The sequence below is a fragment of the Enhydra lutris genome, unplaced genomic scaffold (assembly GCF_002288905.1).
Source record: "Enhydra lutris kenyoni isolate GAN:26980312 unplaced genomic scaffold, ASM228890v2 scaffoldscaffold21, whole genome shotgun sequence".
Lineage (NCBI taxonomy): Eukaryota > Metazoa > Chordata > Mammalia > Carnivora > Mustelidae > Enhydra > Enhydra lutris.
In genome coordinates, this window is record NW_019154105.1 from 11140324 (window position 1) to 11153957 (window position 13634).

A 13634-nucleotide genomic window follows, 5' to 3' on the forward strand; every position below is an offset into this window, starting at 1 on the left:
GTCCTGGATTCCAAGAAACACCTAAACTCATTTGGAATTAATTTGAAGGATAAAGTAGACAACTCCAAGTAGGTAATACTTTGCTCACATGTGAATTTGGTCAAAAAATAAAGTCTGACTATGAACTAGTAACACTGAATCTCTTGGGTAGTCAATAATCTCACTGTTTAAAAGTCACCAAAAATAGTCTACAATCAGTGATTAGCAATCTAAGGCCACAACTTATAATGATAATACTCCTAAGCACTCGTAAGCCTGGGCAGTGCTGTTTTGCTTTTTTTTTTTTTTTTTAAGACTTTATTTATTTGACAGACAGAGATCACAAGTAAGCAGAAAGGCAGGCAGAGAGATGGGAGGAAGCAGGCTCCCGCAGAGCAGAGAGCCCAACATGGGGCTCGATCCCAGGACCGGAGATCACGACCCGAGCCGAAGGCAGAGGCTTAACCCACTGAGCCACCCAGGCACCCGTTTTGCTTTATTTTGATATTTACACCATATATATGGTAAGGGTGTAGGATATATGACTTTTTATATATGTATATGTAGGATATATGACTTTTTATAAAGTCAGCACTAAAAATTAAAACTCTTAATGTCTTGTAAATATCAATTAATATAGCTTATAATAGTAAAATAATAGTACAATGTACCAAGTAAGAGTAGAGGCACTAGAATCAAAGCCACTTAGATTTCAATTCTGGTTCTCCAGCTTCTAGATAATAGGACCTTGGACATGTTACTTAACCTCTCTCAGACTCAATTTCTTTTCTTACATCATAGGTTGCTTTATGAAGTAAAAGATGAAATGTATGAAAGGCCTAACATTTTAGGTAGCACTAAATAAACGGCAGCAGTCATTATGAGCCATAGTAATAATAAAATCCAGTTTCAAAAATTTATTGATCCGAGCAAACATTTACCAAGTGCTAACTAGGTGGCAGGCACTGTTTTTGCACCAAAAGGGATTTAAATGAAGAAGGAATCTAATAGGTTAAATAAGACATGTATAAATAGTGTAAGTATAATATAGAATAAAGAAATGTAATCACAAAGACAAAAAAGTTAAATAGATCAGGTCTAGTATGAAAAAAATCAAAAGGTTTCATAAGGAAGCATTTGATGTAGGCCTTGCAGATGGGTAAGAATTTTTGAAATATTACCAGATAATGACTGGAGGGAGATGGGAAAAGAAGAAAAATATCCAAGAGAATAATGGAATGAGCAAGTTTTCAGAGTGGAAGTAATGGAGGGAATAGTGAGGCATTTCCAGTAATCTACCTAGTTTGGATAGACCAGAGGGGATTCATAAGCAAAGAGAGGAAAGGAGGAAAGTGGATTATACAGGGAGGGCCATAAAGCTCAGGCTTAGAAGTCTGGACTTAATATTTATCAGCCATTAGTGAACCACTGAAGGAGATGCTGAATAGAGAAATTATATGGTCAGAAACTTTCTTCGTATCTAAGAACGTTTAAGTAAAAATGAGAATTGATCATAAAGCATGTCTTACTTTGGGCCAGCTGACATCACTGGACAACTTTCCTCTGTACAGAAATCTGTGATTGTTCCATAAAGCATATTAATCTGATTGAAGAAATCCACAGCTGCAAAGCAAGCATTAGTTATAAGAAAAGAATTAAATTTTGATTTTACTCAAGCAGAATCATATTATCAGTGTTCTTTCCTCTATAAAGAAGAGGCAAAAAGCATACACAGAAATCACAATATTTGGCTACTCTGAAATTAGGGGCTTCTGTTTATTAAGTGACTCCCTTAAGAGGGTAAAAAAACAAACACAGGGTGGGAGAAATTCTTTGCAACACATATAGCCAACGCAAATTTGGGGGCGCCTGGGTGGCTTAGTCAGTTAAGCATCCAACTCTCGACTTCAGCCCAGGTCATGATCTCAGGGTCCTGGGATCGAGCCTTACGCAACTAATGTTGCTACCTGCAACAGTGTGGATGAATCTAGAGGGTATAAGGCTAAGTGAAATAAGTGAGTCAGAGAAAGACAAATACCGTATGGTTTCAGTCCAATATGGAATTTAAGAAACAAAACAAAGAAAAGAGACAAACCAAAAAACAGACTCTAAACTATAGAGAACAAACAAGTGGTTGCCGGAGGGGAGGCAGTGGGAAGTGGGAGGAGAAGGGTGAAACAGGTAAAGGGCATTCAGAGTACACTTATCTTGATGAGCACCGAGTAATGTACAGAATTGGTGAAACACTATCGTACATCTGAAACTAATACAACTCTGCACATTAACTAAACTGGATTTTAAATTTTTTATAATTCTACCTAAAAATAAAAGAGTATCTCATAAACGTATTTTACTAACTTCACAAGATCATTATTGGTTTCCTTTTTGGGGGGGAAAAAAAGGCATAATGTAGACAAATAATTGAGAATGTTACTGAAAGAAGCAATTTAGCACAGCGGCTGAAGTGTAGTCTCCACTTGTCATGGTGAGCACTGGGTGACGCGTGGATGTACTGAATCACTATATCATACACCTGAAACTAATACAACGCTGTATGTTAACTAACTGGAATTAAAATAAAAACATAAAAAACAAAAAAGCGCAGTCTCTAAAATCCTAAAGCTCTCTTTATTTGAGCTCAGGTTCTACCATTTGTATGACCTAGGCAAATTACTAATTTTCTGTCTCACCTTATCTATATTAAACTGAAGTAATAATAGTACCTACATCGTGAGATTGTAAAGACGAAATATAAATAATCCATGCAGAAAGAATAACAGAGGGCAAGACACAGAATTAGTGTTCCATAAATATTAACTGCTGTCATTATTATCATTTTTTTCTACTGAAGATGGTAAATCTATGCTCTGTATTACATTGTAACAGGTGACAAAAATTTCCTAAAACTCCATACTCACAATAAAATAACATAAAGGCTAAAGTGAACTGAGGTTATCACTATAACTGTGGCGTTAGGTCGGTAACTAGATCCCTGAACAGACAACATGCCAGCACTCACCTACAATTAGGCTACTAACATAATTTAGAGTCCACCTAGAAACAGACAGGCTACTTACTGTTCACTGCAACCCATTCATTTAGATCTTCCCCCTCAGGAAGCATGACAGCCATCCGGAGATTGCCACTACCAAGCGTGGCTTCTGCGTGCTTTAAGAGTTCATACTGGTGAGAACCCTCCGGAATGTTCTTCTTTGGTTTAAAAGTTTTAGAGGAGCGGCTACCACTATGAATAGAAGAGAAAAAAAGAACCTCAATATTTAAGGCATGACTTTCAACAGAGTATACCGCGCTGTACTACTGAATAAATTAACACTGAGGTGATCCTAAAGTCCACAAATAAAGAGCCCTAAATTGTACCTGCGACATTACATCCCAGCAAAATAATACTGTAGCTACTATGTTTGATACCCAAAACTCCTACAAACTTTCTCTACATTCCCTACTACAACTTCCAAGGAGAAAGTGAATTTTTAGCTATAATTAATCCAGCTTTTCACCATAAATTAGTGATTCAGAATTATAGGTTGTAGTCTATAAAAACAAAGTATTTCTGTGATTGTTTTCATTTTATTCCTTTTCACCCCTATTAAGTCCCTTGTTCTAATAAAAATAATTTATTTCCTTCATTAAAGATAATAGTTTTACATCAATAAAACATAAAAATCCTAGAGTGAGAAAGAGAAGCTACATGTTCTATGTTCCACCCAATTATAGGAAGCAGCAGCAATCTTAATGCAGAATTCCACATATGCAGATAAGTAGCTAAACCTTAATATGGTTGTCTCGCTAAAATTTCTGAATTTGTGTGGATATACACATGCATTTTTTTCAATGGGTCAAATGAAACTAGTCTCAGAACTGGTTTAAGAGTCTTTAAGAGATGGATTCTTCTGTTAATGTTATCAAATTCTTATCAAACTGTATTATACCCCAGTCATCCCTTCTTAATAGTTCCCTTTTCTTCTCTTCATATAAAAAGGAACAGTTAAGAAAGAATGAATTAGAGGAAGGTGGGTAAGTGGGAACCCTGTAAAGTTTAATATTACTAAATCCATACCACCAAAGTCTTCAGACTTGTGGAGCTTATGAATATGAAAGGGGAATTCCAAAAAGAACAGATGAACAATAGTTATACTTCCCAAGCTCTCCATAACTTTTCACTCACTACCCCCTTTCTCCCAAGCTTAACCCCATGATGTCTCCTATCTTCCCCAAGATAAAGGGTAGTTCTCAATGTTGGTTACATAGTATAGTCACCCGATGTGCTTTCAAAAAATACTAAGGATCCTGAGATAAACTAAGAATCCACCAGTCAACCCAAATATTCAATTCAAATGACTAGTATATTTTGCATTTCTAAGGCAACAGCGTTCTTCACACTGGTCTTTCCTCAAGTGTTCAACTGGAGTACACTGTGGATCTTCAACTCTAACACTGGCTCCCTCTCTCTGCCAGGTATCTCTACCTAACAGTCAAAGTATCATGAAAAGCTCTGATCGGACATAACTCCTCCGCTTAAAACCATTCAGTGGTTTTTCCATTGCTCTCAGAGTAAACAGACACGTCAAACGTCAGACACAGTAAGTCCCTAGACCACCACTAGAGCGCAGAGTGCAGAAACTCTTCTTCAGTCTAATCCCATAATGCACTAAACACCAAATTCTCTCCCAGAGTCTCTAAAATATAAAAACACAGAAAGAATCATTGTGGCTACACCAAGCTTAAGACTTACTTCATTTTCCCGCCTTTCTCACCCTTTGTTTATAAAAATTTAGTGTGAGAAACAACAAAGACATTTCATTAATTTATGTGTGATTAATTACAAAAATAACTCCTAGGAGTAATCTGGTACATGTCTTCAGGCAGGGTGTAAGTTAAGTACACTCCCTTTAACTCACCACTCTTCAGACTAATACAGCAACTGAGGATGCGACAAACTGTTGAAAGTTACAGGAACATCAGCTGTGCCTGCACTCTGAGGAGGGTCAGAGCCTCACCTGCCCCCTATGTACTGAATCACTCCACCACGAACTTTTAGGCTTCCAAATGCTTTTTGATTGGTGTCCTCTCCAGAACTGGTCTTCCACAAAGCTAAATAAACCTACCGCATAAGACTTAATTCTTGAGTAGAAAGAAAAAAAAAACTCTGAGTTTGATTTTGTGAGGGCCAAGGTATGTTATCTCGAGCAAATACCCCAATTTTCTTGAGTCTATTCTTTCCTAAACAGTGAAAGCCTAATAAAAATAACAAAACATCAGCACTATCTGTATCTTAAATCTGCTGCAAAATGAGAAAATATATCTGAAAAAGTTTTTAAAACTGTAAAATGCTGTGCAAATGTTAGTTTTTTTTATTGTTTTCCTGTTTCTGAACCAAAATGACAGAGTAACAAAGGAAATGGTAGAGCAATAACCAAAGCTGAATTCAACCACTATTCCCACCCTCTTCTCCTAAGACTGGGGCAAACATAACCTTAACTTTGGAAACAAATGCTTTTACACATGAAGTTTACAAAAAAAGTTTTAAAATTTTTCTTTTGTTTTTTGATGCTATGCCCATAACAAGTTTCAGGTGATCTGATGCTAATTGTGGGGCTAGACTAGAAATCAAGAAAACAAGGTTCTATTCCTCATTTTGCCATTTTCTTCTCACGTTACTTAGGAAACCACAAATTATCATCTGGGCTTCAACGTCTTTATTTTGTCTTTTGAAAGTCTGGAAAATAACTTTTTATAAAAGGGTATAATTTAAGAGATGAGATAATGTTTATAAAATGATTTTAGTTCCTAAAAACTAAAACTGTTTTTATTTTTTTTTTAAGATTTTATTTATTTATTTGACAGACAGAGATCATAAGTAGGCAGAGAGGTGGCGGGGGGCAGACTCCCTGCTGAGCAGAGAGCCCGATGCAGGGCTCGATCCCAGGACCCTGGAATCATAACCTGAGCCGAAGGCAGAGGCTTTAACCCACTGAGCCACCCAGGCGCCCCCTAAAACTGTTTTTAAAACTGTTGACTCCTTTCTCTGTTCCTCTTTTCCATGCACACTCAAACTTCCGAAATGTTTTCAAGTCCTTTAATTTTCTTTCTCTCTAACCCTTCTGCTTTATTCAGGCAGAATAACCTAACCATTTCAATACTCTATATTTTTAAAATATTATTTTTAGAAACCACATTCAGCTTTTTCAACCTGAAACTTCCACCAGTATCCACCCTACCTCTGGAAGTTCAGTACTGCTTCCCATCTCTAGGTCAAAAAGACCAATGACAGAGTCCTCAAGTTCAAAAGCACAAATATGAAAGCATACACGCAAAAGTCCTTATCAATGAGTACAAGCTCTTATAATAACAATATATGGCCAAATGCATATATCTCACATGGCATTTTAAGACATTTGATGCAAATATTCAAAAACATCTTCAATAACAGAAAGTACACTGGCTCCCACCCCACCCTCCTTAGAAGAGACCTGTGTATCAGAAGAATCTCAGAGGAAGTATCTTGTATATCCTTCCAGAGAGTCTATGTCTAAACAAGGCCAAGAACACTTGGGCCTGTTTTTTGTTTTTACACAATTGTTGCATACTATACTATACTAAATAATGTTTTTCACTTGAGATGGTAGTATATTAAGATAGAAGTAGATCTAACTTATTCTTTTTAAGATTTAATAGTACTTCCTTATGTAAGTGTATAATACATTTTAATCAGTCACTTAATGATAAGCATTTAGGCTGTTCCAGTCATTTGTTATTACAACAGTGAAGTAAGTATCCTCCTGCACATGCATATATGAAGAATAAATCACTAAAAATAAAATTGCTGTGTTAAAGGACATTCACATTTTTAGATTTTATATAAGCCTATTTTTCCCCAAATAAGTTGTACCCTTTCACAGTCCCATTAACAATGTATAAAAATGCCTATGCACATTTTCAGTCTTAGAAGAAAAGGATTCTACTTATTCTCGTACAGCTCCTAACACAGTATCATAACTTTATGAGAATTTGGGGCTTTCTATGTGAATGATACATTACACATAAGGGAATGAATTTCCCTTTTTGATAATTCATGGCATTACCCTGAGGTCTTTTCTTTCCAAGTAAACAACAAGGATTCGGGATTGTTTGTCCTGGTCGGTTCTCTTAGTCACATCAGAAGGCCAATCAATTTCTAAAGCAAGACATGTTGGTTTGACAAATAACTGTGTCCTAAGGGAAAACCCTGAACCCACCTCCCTTATAATTAATTAGTCATCCAATTTGATCTACCTTTTGTAAGTTTCAAGAGCATTATTTATTTCCTCTTTGAGAACCTAAAGAATAAATTAGCTCCCACAGCAATACCTAGGTTAATTCCCATAAACCATTTCCTACCATCTCAACAGTGTCACGTACATTATTACCCTTAATTTTAATCCTTTATCGTCCAATCCAACTATGATACTTTCAAATTTGGATAGGAAAATCTTAAGACTAAAGGAAATGGGGCAAAGGGGAAATACATAGAGAACTTAAAACTGGGGCACTAATATGGGTTAGAATAGATATCTGTGTATTTTGAAACTGAAGAACATGTCAATTATCTTTTTTTTTTTTAAAGATTTTATTTATTTATTTGACAGACAGAGATCACAAGTAGGCAGAGAGGCAGGCAGAGAGAGAGAGAGGGGGAAGCAGGCTCCCTGCCGAGCAGAGAGCCCGACGCGGAGCTCGATCCCAGAACCCTGGGATCATGACCTGAGCCAAAGGCAGAGGCTTCAACCCACTGAGCCACCCAGGCGCCCCCATGTCAATTATCTTAAACGAGTTACTTAACATTACCAAGCCTCAGCTTCCTCATCTATAAAATGAGAATAATAATACCTACCTTACTACTGAATCGTGTGGTAAGAACTCCACTAATATTAGTTCTCTTTGCTCCAACTCTAGGTACCAACCTGTTACTCACATCAGTAGCTCCTTCCATAGGTCTAAGTCCAATACCAAAGATCAGGTACTTAATAAACACTTGTTAATTGATAGTTCCAATGAAATTCAGGCTAAGAACTCCTACATCAGGACAGTAATGATGATGATTAATATTAACTAACATTTACTGCAGGCTTTGTGCTCAGAAGTATTTTACATGTAATATCTCATTTAATCCTTTTAACTCTATGATGTACAGGCTATTATTTTATTTTATGGATAACAAAACTGAGGCTTAAAGAACTTACATAATTTGCTCAAGATTATAAGAGTGGTAGATAAAGGAGCCAGAATTTAAATCTAGGATTTAAATATTTAAAGTCCCCCCATTCTTTCACCCATAACCAAAGACTACATGATGCTTATTTACCTTTATCTTCCATCCAATTATTTCAAACAATTTTCTTCCTAAGTCACCAAAGTTTTAATCAAGCCACTTATGAAAAAGCACAAGACTAATTCATACTGAGGGAGTTATCAGACACATTTTTTTTTTGAATTAAATTTTTTTTTAATTTTTTATTTTTATTTTATTGTTTATAAACATATATTTTTATCCCCAGGGGTACAGGTCAGACACATTTTTAAAACAATCTTCCAACTACTTAATTCCATTTCTTCTCCCCATATCTCTTCTAATTTATATGAATATTTAGTACTACCATTAAGGAAAAATAAAATCCCACCAGAGAGCAATTTCTCTCAAAAGGTTGACAAACATACTAATGCTTTCAGAAAGGCAGATATGTACCAGCAAAAAAATGTCAGAAATTACCAAAATCAAGTAGAACATGTTCTAAAAATAATAAAGCTAAAGGCTATAGGCTAAAAGCTTTGAGTATCGAAAAGACCATCTTCATTCAAGAAAGTTAGCAATCTGAACAAACATACCTACTTACATTTCTGCCTAACTCAAACATTCTTTTCTTTTGTAAAAAGATTTATTTTAGATAGAGAGTGCACACACAACAGCAGGGGAAGGGGCAGAGGGAGAGAGAGATTCTCAAGCAGACTCCCTGCTGAGCATGGAGCCCAACGAAGGGCTGATCCCAGGACCCCTGATATCATGACCGGAGCCCAAACCAAAAGTGGGACATTCAACCGACTGAGCCACTGAGGCACCCCATGTCTAACATTCTTTTTAAGTCACTATTACTAGTGGTACTACTGCCGCTATAGTTAATGTTAGGAAAGTAAAAAGTCCTTAACGTTGTTAGAAACCCTGAAAGAAGGCTATCAGCAGACCAGCAATTGAGAAATTCTGGTAAGATTAAAAAGCTGATGAGAATATACCTGAAACTAGGAGGATATTATATGTCGATTACACTTCAATTTAAACTAGATTTAAAAAAATGTTGATGAGATACACTAACAGAGAAAGTCTATTTAAAAAAAAAAAAAAAAGGATGTCTGGGTGGCTTAAGGGGTTAAGTGTTTGCCTTCAGCTCAGGTCATGATCCCAGAGTCTGGGATCGAGTCCTACATCAGGCTCCTTGCTCTGTGGGGAACCTGCTTCTCCCTCTCTCCCTCTGTCTGCTGTTCCCCCTGCTTGTACTCTCACACTCTCTGTCTCACTCTGGCAAATAAATAAATAAAACCTTTTTTGGGGGGGGCGCCTGGGTGGCTCAGTGGGTTGGGGCCTCTGCCTTCGACTCAGGTCATGATCCCAGTGTCCTGGGATCGAGCCCCGCAGCGGGTTCTCTGCTCAGCAGGGAGCCTGCTTCCTCCTCTCTCCGCCTGCCTCTCTGCCTACTTGTGATCTCTGTCTGTCAAATAAATAAATAAAAGTAAAGTCTAAAAAACCTAGCCTAGGACATGCCCAGTGATACACGGTATAGCATGAGTGAATCTTGGTAATACTATGCTAGTGCAAAGAACCCAGACACAAAATATGTAGTATCACATATTGTATGACTCCATTTATATGAAATGACCAGAATAGGTAAATCCACAGCAACAGAAACTAGGGCTGGAGAGAAAGAAATGGAGGAGTGACCACTAATGATATAAGGTTTCTTCCAGGGTGTGATGAAAATGTTCAGGAATTGGGGTGCCTAGGTGGCTCAGTGGGTTAAGCCTCTGCCTTCAGCTCAGGCCATGCATGATCTCAGGGTCCTGGGATCCAGCCCCGCATCAGGCTCTCTGCTCAGTGGGGAGCCTGCTTCCCCCCCTCTCTGCCTACCTCTCTGCCTACTTGTGATCTCTGTCAAATAAATAAATAAAATCTTTAAAAAAAGAAAAAAAAGAAAGAAAATATTCAGGAATTAAATAGCCAGGGTGATTGTGCAACTTTGTTAAAAATCCACGAAATTATACACTAAATTATACATTAAAGGAGTTTTAGGGTATGAATTATAGTTCCACATTTTACATTTTTCAAAGAATGATGTTTATTATTAAAAAGTAATGCTCCTGGGGCGCCTGGGTGGCTCAGTGGGTTAAAGCCTCTGCCTTGGGCTCAGGTCATGGTCCCAGAGTCCTGGGTCGAGGCCCGCATCGGGCTCTCTGCTCAGCGGGGAGCCTGCTTCCTCCTCTCTCTCTGACTGCCTCTCTGCCTACTTGTGATCTATCTCTCTGTCAAATAAATAAATAAAATCTTAAAAAAAAAAAAACAAAATCCCTACTCTCATGGTAGGGATGGAGAAAAGAAGAAAGATTCCAATATTTGTAGGTAGAACCAGCAAGACTCACTATTTGATTTCATGATTTGTGGAAAGTGGTGAAGAATCAAGGATTCCTCCTATGTCTTTAGTCTTAAGTAGGTAAGAGATAGACCATTTATTGAGATGGGTTTTGGACATATTAACCTGAGACATCTATCAGACATTCGTATGTTAGGTAGACAGCTGTATTTACAAGACTCGGGCTTAGAGGAAAGATGAAACTAAAGGTAACAGATAATTTTGCTATCTTCACTGGTTAGCACAATGCCAAAAGATGCACAAGTGTATTATTAAATGAGTATTTTATAAGCTATGAGAAGTCCTACAGTAGTAAAGAAAATTGTTTATGATTTAGCCCAGGGCTTCCCAAACATCTTTAGTCTTGGAAACTTTTCTTCCACATTTTAACATCATGCTCTTTAACTATTATAGGGAATATTTCACCAGTGTATTAAACTGATAACTGGGTTGCCTCTCAGTGTAAAGCAGGTTCACAACACTTACAACCTTAAGAAGTATAATTCAGTGACTTCGTATTAAGAATAGGTAGAGGGTTGGTCAATTCACTATTTAATGCCCCATGACATTTTATAATCTAACCCTTAGAAAATAATAAAGCACTTCACACATGAAGGCCAATTAGTTTCCACACCTGTGAAGTAATCTGAGGCATTATCTCAATTACAGGTGAAGACACTAAACTTTAATCACTCATCTCCAATCACCCTCTGAGCTTTTGAGAGGGATACAGACCGGGATACAGACCGCAGTTTCCTTTGCCCAGCACTGCGTTCATTATCCCAGTAAGTAAACAGGTACTGAAACCACAGGAGATTTTAGAAGTACCCAGAGTCAACTATCTGGGTGATTTCCATGCAGCAGCAGTGACTCCATTTTCAAAATCCTATACAATTTGCACTGTTAAAAGGAAGAAACTGAAATTTGCTTGTGCAGAGCTCAGAATAAACATGAATCCAGCACCTGAGTTGGCAGTAATTCCAAATGTACTGGTGTTTCAACCAAGAAACATCTAGGGAGCTTAAACATCACTTCTTTTACAAAATTTTTTCTTAACCTCCCAGGAAAAACTGTCCATCCTCTCTTGCGTTTTACTATAGCTTAATGTACCTCTAATACTTTATGTGTGTACTTTTGTGTTTGTCAGTATCCTGGAGATGATATCACCAATATGCAGGATTATTATGATAATTAAATGAGTGAATACAGGGATGCCTGGGTGGCTCAGTGGGTTAAGCTGCTACCTTGGGATCAGGTTACGATCTCAGAGTCCTGGGACCAAGTCCCGCATTGGGCTCCTTGCCCGGCAGGGAGCCTGCTTCTCTCTCTGCCTCTGCCTGCCTCTCTGCCTGGTTGTATGCTCTCTCCCTCTCCTTCTGACAAATAAATAAAATCTTAAAAAAAAAAAAAAAAATGAGTGAATACATTTAGAGCAACTTAGTTTTAAGGTAGCTGTCACACAGCATACGTGCAGTATAGGAACCGACAGCTTTAAAATGCTCAGGGAATGAGTATGTATATGAATATATATACTCACATTCACATGCATGTGTATACACGTATGTATAAATAAAAACACCAATCACTTCATCCCTGACTTAGTCTATCCAGGCTGCTGTAACAAAATATCACAGACTGAGTGGCTAATAAACAGTACCAGTTTCGTTCTCATAGTTTCAGGGGCTGAAAGTTCAAGAACAGGGTGCCAGCACTGTCAGGTACTGGTGAAGGCCCTCTTCTGGATTTGCTGCCTGCCTACTTCTCTTCATATGCTGGAAGGAGTTAGGGAGCTCTCCGGCTTGTTGTTGTTTTTTTGTTTGCTTGTTTATTTGTTTTTAATAAGGGTACTAACCCCAGTCATGAGGGTAGAGCCCTCATGACCTAATGACCTCCAAAAAGCCTCACCTCCTAATGCCATTACATTAGGCATTAGGAGTTCAACATATGATTCTGGGGGCCCACATCCAGAGCACAGCAATTCTACTGCCACACTTATACTAATCCATAAAGGGTCCACTTAAAACATTCCCTCTCTTGCTTATTTGTTTGCATTTTACACTAGAATGTGAGTTAGTCAAGAATATACATAGATCATGTCTTAGTCACCCTTGAATCCCAAGTACTTAACACAGAACCTGGGATGTAACAGATACCTAATAAATGTTTACTTAACTTTAAATAATGATGTTGAAAGGGGAGGAAAAAAATGTTCTTATTGCAAGGAGCAGTTGTTCCCAATATTAAAGAAAAAAAACTGATCCACTGTCTTTATTTGGCACAAGAAATCTTAAAGACTTTAACTACAACAAAAGGAGCAGCAGAATGGATTGGGGTTAGTTCCTAATCCTGATACCAAAATTTCATTTTCAGTCTTGGGCCCTTTGTAGTCCTGCCATACTTAAACCTTGGTTTAAAAACTCGTCAATCAAAGCAAGACATCTCAGCAATTTTAAGCAAGCTTACTCCTCCCACTGAGGGAGAGGGAAAGGAGGAAGTAGTTTTTATACTTTTGTAAATTATTGAAATATAATTGATATACATGTTATATTAGTTTCAGGTGTACAACATATGGATTCAACAATTCTATGTGCTACTCAATGTTCACTACAGTAAGTGTAGTCACCATCTGTCACATGTTATTACAAAATAACAAAATAAGTCAATAATTTTGACTATATTCTCTACACTGTACTTTTTACCTCTTTGATATATTTATATAAATATATTTTTAATAACTGAACAGGTTCCCATATTCTCCCAAACTTTAAAGTAATTTAATCATACTTTAAAAGCTAACAGGCACTTTCTTGTAATAATAGGATTCTTTTTTCTTTTTTCCAAAGCAAAACAGCAGAATTACTCTGGTATTCAATCCAATACTATGACCCATCTTAAAGGGTACAATAAAGGATCAAGTCTTCAGCCTTGGCAGTAATGGAACAATCTTATCTCTTTTTTTGGTAGATTCCATGCCTAACATGG

At 37.3% G+C, this 13634-nt stretch overlaps 1 protein-coding gene across 3 annotated transcripts in view; it reads right to left on the reverse strand.

The window, feature by feature from the left end:
- The window catches only part of LOC111149234 (MOB kinase activator 1B), a 52189-nt gene that overhangs the window by 15511 nt on the left and 23044 nt on the right, over window positions 1–13634 (reverse strand). For 2 of the 3 annotated variants that reach the window (XM_022506184.1, XM_022506186.1), the window contains exons 2-3: window positions 3057–3223; window positions 1509–1602 (exon numbers count right to left, since the gene is read on the reverse strand). In XM_022506184.1, the coding sequence (XP_022361892.1) occupies window positions 1509–1602; window positions 3057–3223 (261 nt within the window). Of the gene's footprint in view, window positions 1–1508; window positions 1603–3056; window positions 3224–7940; window positions 7970–13634 lie in introns of those variants that run through there. The other variant, XM_022506185.1, reaches the window with a different exon arrangement.